Source organism: Carassius gibelio, chromosome A6 (genome assembly GCF_023724105.1).
Source record: "Carassius gibelio isolate Cgi1373 ecotype wild population from Czech Republic chromosome A6, carGib1.2-hapl.c, whole genome shotgun sequence".
NCBI classification, from domain to species: domain Eukaryota; kingdom Metazoa; phylum Chordata; class Actinopteri; order Cypriniformes; family Cyprinidae; genus Carassius; species Carassius gibelio.
This window is the reverse complement of record NC_068376.1, coordinates 14,391,898-14,410,075: the sequence shown is the minus strand read 5'-3', so window position 1 is coordinate 14,410,075 and position 18,178 is coordinate 14,391,898. Positions and strand designations below refer to the sequence as shown.

The window sequence follows — 18,178 nt, the reverse complement described above, 5'->3', positions numbered from 1 at the left end:
TTGTGTTCAAAATGTAGAAAATTTTTTATAATAAGCGAGTACACCATGGATTCATTTTCCAAACCGTGTTTTTAGCTTGTCCTGAATCACTAGGGTGCACCTATAATAAGTGTTTATATTCTGACTATTTTAGATTGCTTCGGGGGTACCGCGGTGGAGTAACCCAGTACCTTTGTGATTCTTCATAGACATAAACAGAGAGAAGTAGTTCCGGCTACAATGTTCTTCCGCAAGAAGCAAGCAGTTCTGTTTATTAAAAAGTTACCAACTGCAGCTTTAAGTAGAATATCAGCTGGTTGTTACTTAATGTAACTTAGGTAACTGACTCATTGTAAACAAATTCCACTGTTTTATACACAGATGGTCAGTGAAATCTGATTTAATGTTAATCCATTGTGCGGTTATGAAATTAGTTTATTGAAATTATTCAAATACCCCTCAATGGATATGATTTACAGTTTCCTTCAATGTATTTTTTTTTCTTCCAGATCCTTCAGAAAAGTGGAACAGTATTATAGAGTATTCAGACTATAGTTATTAAAAATAAATATACATGCACCTTCCCAACAAGTCCCAATAAAGCACCTTCTGTACTTTTTTCTAAACAATATTTCTAAACAAACTATTGTGTGTGTATATATATATATATATATATATATATATATATATATATATATATATATACAAACTAAAAGTGCTCAACATCTAATGGATAAAAACAGTATTATTGTGAAGAAATATTATAATTTAAAATAACTTCTTTCTGTTTTAATATATTTTTAATTTATTCCTATCATGGCAGAATTTTCAAGGGGCCATTACTGCAGTCTTCACTGTCACACGATACTGAAAATTATTCTGATACTGTATGCTGATTTGGTATTCAAGTAACATTTTGTATTATTATTTATGTTGAAAATAGTTTTTCTACTTAACATTCTAGAGCAAATGGTAATACTTTTTTTTTCAGAAGTGAATTAATAGAATCCTTTTTGTGAAGAAAAAAAAGTAAATCAATTTTACATGTGCTACCTGAATAAAATAATATTATTTTAAATGTCCTACTGACCTCATACTTTTAAACAGTAGTGTACAACTTTTTAACTTTATAGCAGACCTCCTTTTTTTTTTTTTTTTTTTTGCTTTGCACAGGATTTTCTGTTTTTAGAAATCTATAAGGCCCATTAAATTTCTTATTTGGACCTGCCTCTGTACATTGGATAAAAAAATGTTTAGTGGAATTCTCTTTTAATCGTGATCAATAGAGTTGTATGGATAAACAATGTAGTTTGAATATGGATGTTTGGGTCACTAAATTAATTTATGGTTTATGATCATCTCTGTCCAGCCTGCTTTCATCAGATGCTTTAGGCAATCAGGTTTTATTATTCATTCCCAATGGATGTGAAACTACTTCAGATTTTATTTTTTAATCATCCTAGGGGAAGGTCTTTGGTTCCGGTGCACATCAGGCTACATCGTAAGCAAAGGGTAATACTTAATACTCTAAAATTGTGGTGAGGGTATTTTGAATATATGCTCTCATTCCCATTACTCTTTCACCAGGTATCTGACTCAACCCACACAATCTTTCGCTGCTCCTCTGTCACCACAGTTTTCAGAGTGTCAATTAGGGTGGCACTGTCATGCCAGCTCTCTGGTGGAATGCTCTGGTAAAGGCAGGGCAGTTTATCCAGAAGGGGCTCCTCACTGCAGGAACACTCTAGCACCTGGGACTCAGTCAAAACATTCTGCCGTAGTTTTTGTCTGGGAAGCAATGACAGAACAGATAAATATAGCAATAATATTGATCCCAGAATAGAATTTTGTTGTTAGGAATCTTTATCGTTAAATCAAAGCTTTTAATTTCATTGTGAAAAGTTTTATGAAGGAAATTATAGTACCTCAATTTGCGGAGACTCCTCTCTGTAGACATGATGTAGATGATGATGGGGAAGATTTCGGCACGGTGGAGACGACGCACACAGTCCAAACCCAGCGGTAACACACAGTGAGTGCCCTATACAATTGAAATAAAACAGATATTCACACACACACACACATATATATAAATATAGTGCACAGCATAAATGCATAGCAGTATTAGATGTACTTATGATCACTACACTAATTCAGTTCATGGAAAGATGGCATGAAATTGACTTATATGGAATTATATTATTAGTATCTGTAAAATAAGTAAATGTAGTTTAATTGGAAGACTGCAGAAAGTAGTAGACACCCTAGATTTAATTCAACAAATGTATAGGTAAGAAATAAGTTAAATGCTTAAATGTAAAATAGGATTTGATTTTTTGTTTTGTTTTTTGTCTTACTGGAATTGTGTTTACGGGGTAGGGTGCAAATTTGTAATTTGTCATTACAATTTGTTAAAAATAATTTATTAATAATAAAAAATTTTTTTTATATATATATATATATATATATATATATATATATATATATATATATATATATATATTACTAAAATGCCTAAAATATAAATTCATGTCATTATCAATAGGTTATCATTATCAAAATTATGATTTTATATGATTTCAATTAGTGGACGTAATCATGAAAGTCAAAACCAAAAACATATCTTAAGGTGGGGACACATACTTTTATGCTGCATTTGTCCATAAATCTATCCATCAAAATTAGAAACATGTATTTCATACACTTTCTCATACATTAAATTTTTATATAAAAATAAACCTTCAACACTGACCTTATTTTTTACAAAGCATTTTAGGCTTAACAAGTTCTCGTGATGATCATTGTAATTTCTATTATTGTATTTTATTACCGTAAAACCACTCATCTCTAATCTTTTATTTCAACTTACTTAACACAACTGCTGTATCAGGCCATTATTAGTAATATGATAGCAATGTTTTATTACACACCCGCTTCATGATCTTCTCCACTCCCTGCAACGTATAGCAAAGGTGTGTTTTCGAGTCACACTCTTCAAGAATCTCCCCCTTCTGCATTTGAATGGCATGCTCACTTGCCATCAGCAACTCTAAAATAAAAGAGATGAGAGGAAGAGATGGCAGAAGTGAGGAAAGGAGGAAGCAGTCAGATAAATAAGATTATACAGAAGGAGAGCTGAAGTCAGACATAAAGAAACTATCACAGATGGCCATGTTTACATGTATCATGGGTCACTTTGGTACATTTCTCAGATCACAATTTACATTTTTCATCGTTCACATCATCTAGTCAACTGTATACACTGAATAGCCTAACCCTTTAAAACATCTAGGCATTAGTTCATTGCATACTGCATAAGTCATTACATTCAAATAGGTTGAACCAGCTCTCATAATCTGTCAAGCATATTCTCTATACATTTCTATTAAGAATTGTATTTATTTTATTTTTTGTGAAGGATTAATGAATGTCTCTTAAAAACACTGATTAGATTTAAGTATTTTGGTGATAAACTTGAAAAAAATGTGTTTTTACCTGGCTCACAGAGCTGATAACCATCCTGTTCTGCCAACCGTTTGTGCAAGACACGGCCAAGCATTGTGGGGAGGAGGAGGACTGGTCGGCAGATGGGTGGGAAACGAGGTGAGACCAGGGTGTAGGGCATTAGGGTCACACATCTGCTGGGCACACAGCCGTCACCTACAGGAGAAAACGACCTTTACTGACCTTACAGTAAGGTCTAAACCAGAATTGTGCCTAACACTGATTACATGGAACGTTCAAATGAAAGATTAAAGTAATAGCATTTCTCTCATACACAAAAAACATTTTGCATTTGAAGTTCGATGTTATGACTAGTGTTGGGAAACAAGAATCTGTTCTTATTCAGAACTGGTTCAGTACTAAAGTATTCTGACACTGTTTCCTGCACTACTCTTCACCACAACAATTCTACTTCAACATTATAGTTCAAACGATTGCCAAATGAATGATTACAATGAGATACCTATTTAGTGAAGCTAACACGCTGATTACCGTGAACGTCCTGCGTTAGGTTCAACTTAAGCTTTGTGAGACTGAAATCAGTGTAGTTATTGACTAGTTGTTCATATGACAATGTGTAGTTAGATTATGATTGTGAACATTGTGAGTTTTGTCAGTACTATTTTAATAAAATAAATTAGATATGTTGCCAAATTGTTAGTTTAGGGTTGCATGTATGCAGCTTTCAATGTACCTATGAGAAGTCATTAAAAATACTTATTTAAAAACGTATTTTCCAATAACTGTTTGGACCTTTTTAAATATTGAAATGATCTCACTCTTCCGCAGTCATATTGCATTATTTTGTCCAGTAATTTTCTCCTCAAAGTACTAAAATAATAGTTAATAGAACTGGAATCAGAAAAGGAATTGGAATTGTGATCTTGAAATTGTGAATTTCCCATGTCTAGTTATGAGTAACACAGCTTAATGGAGTTTGTTTTGTACTAACTGTCCTGTGCTGTGCTGTTGTTTTCCTCCACACTGACCCACAGTGGGTTTCTGCTTTGCTGACTGGTGATGACAATCCTCGGCGCTCTCTGCTTCTCATGAGATAAGGTTTTCTCCTGTGGACATATAGTAAAAAGGAACTAAGGACCAATGTAACAGACTCTACAACCCGTGCTCAAAGTGCTTTTTCATAACACATCTCAAAAGAATCTAGCACTGCAAGTCTAAAATAATTTTGTACGTCTCTGTCTCTCTGACTCATCAATCTTCTAGAGACAGGACAATAAAAAGGTTGCCGTCTTACTAAGAAGAATGCGTGACAAATTTTTCTTTAATTACAGTAGTCTGACTGTTTTCTGTCTATGCTAGTTTCAGAGTTATAGGTTAAACATCATTATTCCCTCACCAAAGAACCTTATACCATACTCATAGTTAGCAAACATTTCCTTAATTCGATACAAACCTAGAACAAAATTTGTTAAATATTTAACAACTATTTCATCTAAAACATGGACTATGACTAACATTATGACTAACCTATGCAATCCATGATGACTAATCTTTTAACTTGCCGTGTCAACAGGCCAGCTAAGACAATATAGTTAAGTTTTAAATCACTGTATTAAGCATTGTGCAGCACTCTATTGCATTTAATTGTTTTAAGCAAAATTATCTGTAAGATTTATTACTATATTACCATACAATTCATAAATCATAATTATGTAGAAAGTGAAATGAAGTAGAAAATGAAAATAGGGAAATAATTTCTGTAATGCCTAAAATAACGTGTACATATACTGATGGACTCTCACCTTTCTTTGTGCTTTACGTGGATAGGTCATATCCTCTAGAGCCCCGATTAAGAGCCTCTGTGCACTGAAAAATGAATTAACACTTCTAGATGTATTTATTACACAAAAGCATAATAGAAAAACAAGTGTTTTTCTTTTAAATCTTAGGAACTACAAACAAGAACATTTTACATTCACTGTATAATATAAAAAAAAAAAAAAACATGCCAAGATGTCAGCTTTTCTAATAATTTTGTTGTGTACCTGTAGTAGTTGGGCAGACTCCCACTCTTCAGGTCTTCCAAGTGACAGGGGTGCACGTGACTGGCCCACCAGGAGCCATCAATGGAATGGTGAGTGTCTGTCACATGGACAATGTCATTACACCTGACAGCAAGAGCTCCAGCTACATCCTCCTGCATTGTCATGTTTACACGGATGTAGAAGGAATCACCCGACTTCACCTCACCATCTTTTAGCTGATGTAGCAGGTTCTCATAGGCTAGGAGGAAATCACATTTTCAGTAATCATGAAAATTTGGTTTAATAATACTCAGACCTTAACTTAAACATTTACAATTTTCATTAATCATTAAAAATTCAACATTACAAAGTGTTTTGGTTAAATTAATGAACAATTAGGGAAAGGTTGTGTAGTAAAATCTGTTGACTTGTAGCTATTTTTGTTGCATTATGTGCCAATGGTGACCATTCAAAAGTGGGGAATGAGCATCTTTCAAGGTTTTTCTCCAAAGTTTTCAGGCCTGTAACTAAAAAAAAAATATTAAAGATAACTTAATGGACTCTTAAGGCCCTAAATAGCTCAGTTCCAGATGTAATGGAATTTCAACATGGCTTCAGGAGTAAATCGTTAAAGTGTAATGGAAAAGGAATGTCTGAAGAACAAATGATGTTTAACCTAGAAATGTATCTTGATTCTGTCAAAACAACTACATTGAACATACCTGTCTAAGTGCCATAAATATTCTTTTTCAAATGTTTGCATGCAACTCAATAAGTATTAAAAATATTGCAATATGATTTTATACACTATTCTATCTCTTAAAAAAAAATCTTTATTTTCAAGGTACTATATCATTCCATCCCAGAGATATGGGGGATCTCAATTATACATTTCCAGTTTCAACATTGTTTGATCTTCAGACATTCCTCTTTAAAAGAAAAGTATTATCATGCTTTTGCAAAGTGACCCACATTTGGTTTTCAACCACTGAAAATAAGTACAATTCAATGATTGTATCATATTGAAATAACATTATCTCTGGAATGGTAGTTTATAGGGCCTTAAAAATGAAGATACCAAAAGAGAAGTTTGTTAAGACCCAATATCTAAAAGGACATTAAGGTATATTTAATACTTTTTGAGTTACAGGCCTGCAAAATATGGAGAAAAATACTTGAAAAGTGCTCTTTGCCCATTTTTGAATGGTCACCATTGGCACAAAATGCAACAACGATTGCTCAATAGATTTTACAAACAGACCTACTAATCACTGTGTAAAAAAAAACAACTGCTCTAATAGAGCTTCTCTTTTAGAACAGTTGAGAAACAACTCTTTTAGACCCACCAGTTGAGAAACACTGCTGGACTCTAGAGTCATGTGGTGACTGCATCTCGTATCATCAATACAAAGTAATTTTTTAATTGTTGAAATGCCACCATTAAGTGATTATAAATAAATAGTCTATCAGTGTAAAAACAAAAAACAGATCACATTTGTTTATAATAAATGCATTTGGCAGACACTTTATCCAAAGCCACTTACTGTACACTGTATTCAAGATATACATTTCATCTGTTTATGCATTCCCTAGGAATCAAATCCATGACTATACTTCTCAAACCCATGCTCTACTATAATTTATGCATAAGTGGTTGCTTTAAAAATACAATACTTTTTGTTTTGTTTTTTTATATGTAGTCTGTTTAATTGTTCGATTGTGGTTCTTTGCCCTTACCATCTTGGCTAGGTCTGAGTGTAATGTGGCATGGTCCTTGGACTTGCCCCAGAGCCCACAGGGCCTCTTCCATAGTGGTTTCTTCTAGAACCATTCGTACAGCTCTCTGCTCCCGCTCATATTTCAGCTACAAATACACAATTTTGGTTTTGATTAGTTCCCACACCATTCAACTGCTACTGAAAAACCTGAATGTCCATCTAGGGATAAAGATTCAAAATATTTTTTTTTCCTTTTCTGTCTTATCTTTGAAAGAATCAGGAGGAATTTAATACTCTTTATGTCTCTTCCCACTTAGTTTTTCTGAGGAATTTCTTTACTTTTAAAGTTTTTTTTTTTTTTTTTTACTTTATGGATTTTAAAGTGCATTTCAGCTCTTTTACCTTTTAATGAAAGACATTTTTCAGAATTCTGAAATCCCCAAATCTTTCCTAACAAAGAGGAAAGTTCATTTAAAAATCCAGAAATTCTGACCTGAATTATCTGAGATCCAGGGCAGATGCCAGTGTTATGAGCAGCTGATCCTTCAGCCACATGATGCACAAACACACCGGTCTTATTGCCCCCGATGACCTGTATTTGGTTCAATATCATTTCTCCCTGGAAAAACACAGTGAGTACGCGACCAGTGATACGCAGGGCCTGAGGTCTGGAGCGCATTAGGAAGGGCGGAGCTGATGTTCTTGAGTCACTAGATTTATGCAAAATAACGTTTAGCCATATGAACATTTTAAATAAATAAATGTGATTATTGTGTTTTACTATCAGTTTTTAATTTACCTGTCATTAGGGCTCTTTTTGCTAGTAGAACAGGGAAGTGATGTTGGTGATTTAGACTCATCAAAATTATCTCCTATCAGAATGGAAATGAAAAAGTAGTTTATTTGCCATTGTGATTCATTCTAATTGCCATGGATATAGAGTAGCTCTAAAAAGTATATGGACACTTTTCAACATTTACAGCACACTGAACATTTTTAAGGACCGAAAACAAAATAATACGCAATGCATAATATCTGCAAATTTTTATACATCTGTGAGCATGACACAGACTAGCACAATAAATGTATCATTTGGTGTTTGTTTTTTACTCAGAGAATAGTTTTTTTGAAAGTAACTTTACTAATAAAAGAGAATGCTAAATTAGATTAAATAAGAGCATTATCTGTGAATAAAATCTTTTGAATTAAATGTGGGATTTTGGGAACTAGGCAAAATTATACATTGTATACACTGTTTAGCATAATGAAAACATTTTAGTATATTTAATAGTAAAATTATTGTTTGTTGATGAAGGGGTACTGGAGCTTTACATAATGTGTGATACATAAGTCAAAAAAGCTTGAGAGACACTAAGAACATGTTTCACTAACCTAAAACTTTTATTAATGTTTTTCTTCAAAATTGTGCTCCTCTTATCTTTCTTCAAAAATACATTTGTTTAACATTTTTTAATGTGGATGAAGTGTCCAAATACTTATTAGGTCACCTCATGTAACTGAATGCAAAAAACATTAGTGACTATATTACATTTCAGCTTATTTAGGTAACCACAATGAAATTAAGGTAGAAGTAACAGTACCTTTAGAAATGAAAACATAATCATGGTCAAAGTTGAGAGAATCCTGACTTCTGAAAATGAAACAAAGGTTTTTATTAGTAGTAGTAGTACTATTTCAAAATATTATTAGTTCTCTGAATAATTCCATTTGCTAAAACACATGCAAACTTCCTTTCTCTGAATTCTAAAGTTATTTTTAGACAGGCCTACTACATGACAACTTTATCTCTACCATATGGTGATTGTAAATGCGGAAACACTGATCTGTTGGTTTATGAGTTAGTTTTATGATAGTGAGTCAGGGGCACATACAATGCAACTAGGAATGCAATTAGTATCATAGAGACAAGGAAACAGGAAACAGTAATGAATGATCTAATTATACTGTGGAAGACATATATATATTCTGTAAAAGTCCATATTTATAATACATTATTATAAGAGTTTTCTTAAGGCATTGTAATATATGCATAATGTATTATAAAAAAAACTTATATGTTGTATCATCTGGTTATAGCTTTCAAGAGCATGATGATTTATAACACACAATGAACACAATACATCCACTTAATTTACAATATATTAAATCTCCCATGTACTATAGGTCTCATATCTTGCCATGGTTAACTTGATACTTTACTTAAAGCAGAGAAAGACCTCTTATGAATAATGACAACAACAATAATAATAATATTTTTCTCAAACCATAAGATCAGATATCTGATCAGATGAATGTGTAATATGGCACATTTGATTTTAACTATATTGTAATATCAGTAAGATGATACGATATTGTACAGATCTTAAATAAATGATGTCAAGATAGTTATTACCAAGAGACTTATTATTCATTATAAATTAAGCGGATTTAACATGGTGTTTATTGCGTCTTATAAATAATCATACTCATAAAAGTTATAACCTCAAATAAGTAAGTTTTATAATGTATAATTGTTGTTGTGATGTCAATTAAAAGTAACTCAAGAATGTAGCCGAACTGCTATTTTCACTTACATACTACAGGCTTTACAGTGGCATTACAGCTCACTGCAACAGACCAGATGAGCAGCTCACCTGTAAATGTCTTCCATGTCACTTCTGGAGGGAAAGTCTCGTCTGCGGGGAGATTCAGAGCCGGGGGGCTCCACTTGATTGTTGGTTGCTTCATCATTGAACTGTAAAAAAGCATTCTAACATTATCAAGATATATACTGTATATTTTTGTTACCACTTTAAAAGTGTTACCAACACTGCACAGTTGTGTCATTTATTGGCATAGATGCACTTTAAGGGTAAAGGCCCATTTACACTTAGAAAAATAACTATACTGGTAACCGTATTTGCATCCACACCAATGAACAATAAATGACTACTAAGCACTTTGAAAGATGGATTTTGATTGGCTCTTCATCAGCTGGTTGATTTTGATTGTCGATTTTGCTATTAAATTAAAATTGGATTTTTTTTTTAAGCTTTAAGTTATAATTATTGTTCTACAATGCATATGTGCTTTTCACTCTTGTTTGCACTGACACTATGAAACTGCATTCCAGTAATACCTACGTGTATCACACAAAAGGTGTTGGAACTGCATGTTGCTTAGTTTGTTAGGTATGTATGTGCCATTTAGTTGTAGGGCTATATATATATATATATATATATATATATATATATATATATATATATATATATATATATATATATATATATATATATATATATATATATATATATATAGTAGTTATTTTATTTTCAAAAGCACTCAACTAGGTATCTGGTAAACATGACATTTTTTGCTTTCCAATTTGACTAAAATTATGCCCAAATGTATTCTTTTTGTTAAGAGAAAGTACTTTTACTTTTGAGTGTGTAGCAAAAGAGATTAGGCAAACTTCAGGGCATACAGCAACGGCCTGAAATTGCCCTCTGCTGCATAGTTACATCCATTTTTTCACAGTAAAACAGCTTGTAAATCATCTAGTCATGGTTAGCATCCTCATATACACATTCCAAATTTTATTTCATTCCATTTTCACTACTCAAACAATTCTTCCAACCATACTGGAGAGAAAACAAGCAGCATGTTTATCCGCCAGTTATTCACAGAAATCACACAAAGAACTTCCCGATATGTATCACACAGCTAGTGCAAGAACTTTGTGTGGGGGGGAGGGGTCCATGAGGCTAAAGACTAATTCACACTAGGATTAGATTAGCAGAACATTTACAGTATAAATGTACCTCGCAGGCATCAAATGAGTTGAAACTCTCAGGAAGAACTGCATTCAAGCGGCATAGCTGTCTTCTGGGGGGAGGGCTGGAAGTAGGGAACTCACCACAAGAACCTCTTCTGTTGTCGCAACTGAACTTCCTGTCCTACTTATTCAAAGAAATTATATTAAAGGGGTCATGAACTGCCTCTTTTTTTATTATTTTGTACTGTTCTCTGAGGTCCACTTCTATGTTATCAAGATTTTTACATCAAAAGAAAATAACATAATAATTTAGAAGTAATAGGCTATTTTTTGTGCTGTTTTGATCCTCTCATCAGAACGCTCTGTTTGAATAGGTGTGGTGGATTGTAGAAGTAAACACCCACTGGTATGAATGGCTAAAAGTTATTCATGTTTGACATCCTACATTCTTCATAGATGGACGCTGCTGTGATTTAGGTCAAAAACGCATAAATACTCAAATGAATAGTAATAACATACAAAGCATAGTAAAACAACAAAGGACCAAGTTCTTACTGACGAGGTCTGGAACTTTGCCTCTCTCGTTATTTACAATACATGCGCATAACAGTGGGCAGGGCTAAACAGGCAGTGATCTAGAAGTAGGCGTTTATCTTCTTCACTGGAGGCAATGTTTAGCCATACTGTTAGACATAAAGTGGAACATTCCACAACCTAACTTTTTTGCAGACTGGCTGTTTTTAGCTGTTTTTAGACTAATGAGAAAGTTTGAGTTCTGAAACTTACAGGATGTTTTTATAGTACAATGACATCTTATATGTCAAGGGACCAAGGGAATTAAAATGTCTCAGTTGATGACCCTTTTTAAAAATAAAGTAATGTGTGCTAGTGTTTAGGTTACAGATTCTATTATTTAAATACATTATTAAAAAATGTTCTAAAGAATGATTGGGATAAACTACTGTGTGTTGGGTCTTCAATTTAAGTCAGTGTTACCCTGGAATGTTCTCTTCTTTCTCTTTGCTTGCTACAGGCTTTCATGGCAAAAACCCTGGCCTGTAGCTCCATGAGTTGGCCTCTTAGCACGTCCTTCTCTGCGAGACTACGTGCAATCTGAGCCTGGGCCTCATCTCGGGACAAATATGCCTGAAAAAAACATCAGCAATATCTGTAATTACTGGTAAGTTTTAATTTGCCACTCAAGGACTCCACATGTTTGTGCAAAAGCTGATGGAGCATGTTCTCCAGCAAGAATGGACCTGAAAGCATCTTTTGTCCATAAATTAAAACCAAAACATGTGACCTTTTGAAAAAGGAGTTGACAGGTTCAGTGTCACAAATACTCTTATTTGGGTTATCACTAAAAGTAGTTATTTATAAATATTATTGATAAATTATATATAAAACATTTATTTTCTTTGCAGTTTTTTTTCTTTTGCATTAAAAGAAACCCTTTCTTTTTATTTCTAGATTTAAATAAGATTTTGATCCCAAGATTCAAAGATTATATATATATATATCTACAGCTCTCAAGCGTGACCAGTGTTTGAATGTGTAGAAACATGCCAACATGGCACTGGTGGTACTGACCTTGTCTCTCTCTGTCTGCACCTCTTCTAGCTGACTATGGAACAGTGTACTCCTGTGCTGATACATCTCACAGTCCACAGTCAACTTCTCCACCTCCAGGGCTAAACAGTCCTTCTCTTCTAGGAGCTAGAAAAGGTGAAAGGGAATCATGGTGAGAAGAAGGGTGATATATTTTTTTCTTTCAAATGTCCATATTCTTTCTAAGGAGAAGAGGTAAAGGGACAGAGACATTAAACAACAACAACAATGTTTTTCTCAATCAATTTGACATTTCTCCAAAGTAATGTAATTGCTTTCAAAACAATTAACAAAGCCTAAACACATTTTTACCAAACTGTTCAACTTTACTGCAAAATGAAACTGCATTTTATTGTTGAATTATAACAAAAACATTTGAGAATGTTTTCAAATCTGTTCATTTAAAAAGTGTTCAAATCAATGTGTTAACTGTTATGAGATAAGGGAACTCATAAACTAATTAAAAAAAGGAATATGAAAACATAATATAGAAGTTTTATACAAAGTACTGTATAACATTTTGAAATACAAAAACAACATAAGGTTAAGGAAAGACCAGTTTTACCTCCTCTTTCTCTTGCTGGAGTTGTATATTCTCCTCACTCAGCCTGCTGACTTCTGCAGCAAGTTCTGAACTTCTGTTCTCAACCTCCTTTAAATCATGGGCCAGTATATCCTGTTGTACCTGATTGAAATAAACAGAGACAGAGAGATTTACTGTGGAAAGTTTATCAGATACAAAATTAATCAGTGCCAAAATTTGTTGACTTGTTATATTGCTATGATAAATAAGTATCTCATTTACTGGGAGCAACATCTCAGTCTCCAGCAACTTTGTGCGTACAGCGTTGAGCTCATCTCTGAGCTTCTGTGTGTCACTGGGATTCTTCAAGGAACGCTGCCTCTCAAAGTCTGTCACTTTCTGTGCCTTCTTTAACTCATGCTGCAGCTGGGAAATCTGGAGAAGAGGAAAAGAGAAGAGATTTCTGCATGCCCTGGAGTTTTTTGGAAAACACTCCAGCATTACTGTTCTTGTTGTATTGATTATACTGCTGTTATTCTTTTTTTTTAAGTAGAGTAATGTTCACTTTAATGTAGCAAATGGTTCAGGTTTCTTGGAAATGAATAGCTAAAACTTCATTACCCTGTAACACTCAAAACTAATTTAGTCAGATTAAACCAAATAGAACAAAACTGATCTACACTATTAAAATAAAAAATATGCATGCTATGAAAGACTAAACTAAACTAATGCTATGTTCCTTATTTATTTAATAATGCTAGCCATTAAAACACTTGTCTGGTATTTACATTATTGAAAGGAAGTACAATAATAATAATAATAATAATATCAGGATTATTTTTACATTAGTAATGATGGAAACATGATCAAATATGTTTTTCAAAGTAAAAACCAGCATTTGATTTGTTTTCATTTATAAGACACGTTACAGAATGCTATAAAAAATGCTATACACACAAGCCACCTCTAAACCAACTACTTATGGAATTCTGTTCTCTGTCAGGCACACAGACACATGTAATATGGATTAGACAATCAACTTACTAAATGGTACCTAGAGTCCAAGTAGAAAGCAATCGTACAAACACACTATCTTGTTCTTTACCTCCAGTTGCAGGTCTCTATTGCGTACTATAGTTGCAGACTTCTCCTCGAGAGCTGTGGTATATCTGACATAGATATCACATTTCTCATCTTTCAGTTTTAACAGTTCCCTGTTTAAACCTGCACAGAAGACAACCAGACATTAAATAGTCTTGACACAGACAAAGAACACTGAATTTCTCAAAGCGCATACTTAAAATGCAACAATGTTAAAATGTTAACACTTAAAGGCATAGTTAATCCAAAAAATAAAATAAAAATAAGACCTTTCATCATCTGAACATAATTTTTATATTTATATTAGAGAATTTTTTTATAGATATAATATTTATATTTGTAGATATTTTTGAGGAAATCCGAGAGCTTTCTGACCTTGCATAGACAGAAACTGAACTACCACAGTCAAGGCCCAGAAAAGTAGTAAGGACATTGTTAAAATAGTCCGTGTGACATCCATGGTTAACCTTAATTTTATGAAGCTACGTTTTGTGCGCAAAGAAAACCAACCTAATTCAATAGTTTCTTCTCTTCTGTGTCAGTCTTCAACATGAATTCACGACAGTAACACGACACATGCGTGTGCATTCCTCTGCTTGCAAACAACGCATCTTGGGTTCTACTTCAGAACTTCAGCTCTTGCATCAGCAGGACCAAAAGCATTCGCAAGACTGACACGGAAGAGTAGAAATTGTTGAATAAAGTCGTTATTTTTGTTGAACCACTGATGTCACATAAACTATTTTAACAAAGTCCTTACTACCTTTCTGGTCCTTGAATGTGGTAGTTCTGTTGCTCTCGGATCTCGGATTTCAAAAAATATATTGTAACTCATGTTCCGATAAATGAAGGTTTTATGGGATTGAAGGGTGAGTAATTAATTTAATTTAATAAAACCTTGTTTTTATTTTTAAAATATATTCAGATTTGAATGTACATAAATTGTATTATACAGTATATGTTTGCTACTGATGTGAAACTATGTTAAGTGCACACCATCCAGGTGACTACGCAGTCGTGCATGCTCTCCCTGCATCTGGCTGAGCTCTTTATTATTTTGCTGGGCCTGTTCCAGTTTCCCCTGTAGCTCACAACATCTGGCTTGCAGCCGCGCAGCCTCATGCCGTGCCACTTGTAGTTCTGTCTGCATACTGCTCACTGCACGAACCAGGTACTCTGTCAACTCAGTGTAATTTATCAGGCCTGGCAAGCACAGAAGCAAGGTTTTACAAATGAGGCTTGAACATCGTGACAAACACCAGGGTATTTGGGTATGCTTGTATGTATGATCAGAACCTAAGATAAAAGTGCAATGACTGACCACTGAAGCCTGAAGGCTCAATGCTGGGCTGGCGGCCGGTAATCCGTGTGTAGAGAGCAGGATAATGAATCATCAGACCTTCAAGCAGAGCCATTGCCCCATTGTGACCCTTTACATGTAACAAGTCAATCATGTGACCTGTATAAAAGGATTTACATTTCAGACATTAGATCATTTTCATTTTTTTTCATTTCATTTATTTTCATTTATGCATTTAGCAGACGCTTTTATACAATATTAATATTAATATAAAATATTAATATTTTAATTCAGAAAGGACACATCAAATTGATAAAGTGACAGCAAAGATATTGTTACAAAAAATATATATTTCAAATATTTTCATTGTTTTTTTCATTTTTTTCTTAATTATCAAAAAACATGAAAAAATAAAAAAATATTCTCATATTAGAATTGTTGCTGAAAATTCAGATTTATCATCACAGGAATAAATTACATTAATTCATTTTATTTATATATTAAAATAGAAAACAGATATTTTAAATTGCAATAATAATTTACAGTTATATTGTACTGTATTTTGATCAAATAAATGCAAACTTGGTGAGCTTTAGAACTATAATATATATATATATATATATATATATATATATATATATATATATATATATATATATATATATATATATATATATATATATATATATATATATTAACAGATCTTGATATTCTGCACGTGTACTAGATCATACACGCCATAAGAAACCTTGAACAGAAATGTTTATTTCCGATATGATCAACCAACTGTTAAGTATTCCTTAAGGGAATAGTTCCAACAAAAATGGAAATTATTAACTTGCCCTCATTCAATTCCAAACCCGTATGGATTTTTTTTTCATCCTGGTTAAAAAAAATGTGTGTTCAAATTACTGATTCTAATATTGCATTGGTTCTCACATGTGTACACCATGAGCCATGTTTGAACTATTAATGCAAGCAGGCTAGAAATGATATTAATCACACCAAACATATGACTTTAAAATATTTGAAATAGTCTATAAATTACTTTTTTACTGTTTGTTTGTTTTTTATTTTGGAGCTGTGGCAGGCTTTGGTCACTAAATTACATTGAATGTCAATAATTGTTTAGTATTGTATTGCACTGAAAAATTACATACAGCAGGTTTGGAACAACATACGGGTAAATAAATAATGACAAATGATTTTCATTTATGGCTAATTTTTTCATTTAATTTACATGTTCCTCTTTCCATTTCTCTGGCTCTTGCCTTTTCAAAAACGAAAGTCCTTTTTGGAATTTTATCAGCATAATCTCTGATCTAGCTGACCTATCTATCTGTAGCTAATCTACAGTATATTTCCCCATGTGTCCTATAAACTTGCTCACTTTCTTAAAAATAATCCACCCAAATATTCCAGTAACCAGTCATTTTCACTTTAACCGCTCTAATCCAAAACAGATCTTCAATCCTGGAGGAACAAAAATATCAAAATTTCCATTTCCATTAAATATATATATTTTTAAGAAGAAAAAAAAATATTTTTAGTGTGAAAAACTTTGTTTTTCTTTTCCAATGCTCAGAGGATCTTACTTGTCTTCATGCCGCGGTTGGTAAAATTGAGACAGGTGAGAATCTCATCCTCATCCAAGTCTGTGAGGACCCGTGCCTGTCGCAGGTAAGGGATGAGAACACAGGGACGGACACCAAGAGAGATGGCATGGCGGTTATCGTTGATAAGATCCCACAATTCTTCTTCCTCCAGATCCTTCAGGTCCGGAGTATTTAGGACACTCTCAGCCATGCTGAATTCGCTAAATCAGCCTCTTTGCCAAACACAAAAATACAGAGGATTTTCTAAAAGTAAAAAATTAAAAAACTACAATAAAAAGAAACAAGGCCAGTGCAGGCATAAACACAACAGAAATGAAATGAGACATGAGAAGCAGTGAGACTGTAAAGAGGAGTTAAATCTCCACCCTCTACACACCCACAGGAGTGTGAGGAAACCTGAAAGACAGGGAGAGTTTTCCAAACAACACACATGCAGAGACCAGGTGTGGATTTCCCCTTATATACAAAGAACAACACAGCATACACAGGTACAAAGTCCAGCAGGAAAAAAAAGGAAATGAAAGAGCGTTTCTAGGTTTACGGAAAATTACGTCACATCCTTTGCTGATGATAATCTGCCTTTTCTAGGGAATGATGGTGTTAAAATGCAAAATCTGTTTATGTTACTTTAACTAAAACATTCTTCTTCTGGCATTTCACTGTCATATGAATATGCCAAAGATTTTCTTTTTCTTTTTTGTTATATATTTTTTTTATTTTATTTTATTTTATTTTTTACTGTCAAACTGTAAAAAAACAACAAAAAAAAAGAAACAAAAAAAAAAAAGGAACTACAAATTACTAGATAAAACCCCTAGACTGGTTTGGCACAATGACAATGTTAATCCCGTCATGGTGACGTGCACAACATTCCAGCATTAGGAAGAAACACGCACATACATCTGCATTCTTTGAGTTTTTTCTCTTTAACATACAGTAACAAATACACATATGGAACCCTGGAAACCCATGCAAACAAACAAACACAAATATGCAATCATCTACATCAAACTATGACAAGCAGCTTGTCGATGACTAATAGAGTTCCAGTCGATAATAATGGCAATAT

The 18,178-nt window shown here is 33.3% G+C and overlaps 1 protein-coding gene across 1 annotated transcript; it reads right to left on the bottom strand.

Annotated features, from left to right (window-relative positions):
- Positions 1-1,353: 1,353 nt before the first annotated feature.
- card14 (caspase recruitment domain family, member 14) lies at positions 1,354-17,547 on the bottom strand. The gene is made up of 21 exons (XM_052600736.1): positions 17,089-17,547; positions 15,515-15,652; positions 15,190-15,396; positions 14,198-14,316; positions 13,375-13,527; positions 13,135-13,254; positions 12,552-12,677; positions 11,958-12,107; positions 11,008-11,142; positions 9,841-9,941; positions 8,788-8,837; positions 7,986-8,058; positions 7,680-7,896; positions 7,206-7,332; positions 5,490-5,727; positions 5,247-5,310; positions 4,436-4,550; positions 3,475-3,639; positions 2,910-3,028; positions 1,905-2,020; positions 1,354-1,767 (listed from the first exon to the last, which is right to left on the bottom strand). Exons 1-21 carry the CDS (start codon positions 17,297-17,299, stop codon positions 1,560-1,562), a joined length of 2,952 nt encoding a protein of 983 aa, XP_052456696.1. The 5' UTR covers positions 17,300-17,547; the 3' UTR covers positions 1,354-1,559.
- Positions 17,548-18,178: the final 631 nt, after the last annotated feature.

What these genes read in the sequence shown, in the direction of transcription:
- card14 (XM_052600736.1), bottom strand. Translation starts at nt 17,299, where the DNA reads ATGGCTGAGAGTGTCCTAAATACTCCGGACCTGAAGGATCTGGAGGAA. An exon ending in TGCAGACAGAGAGAGACAAG is followed by an intron (nt 12,108 to 12,551) that starts GTCAGTACCACC and finishes TGTTTTTTTCAG; the next exon opens with GCATATTTGTCCCGAGATGA. An exon ending in AGTCTGCCCAACTACTACAG is followed by an intron (nt 5,311 to 5,489) that starts GTACACAACAAA and finishes TTCATTTTTCAG; the next exon opens with TGCACAGAGGCTCTTAATCG.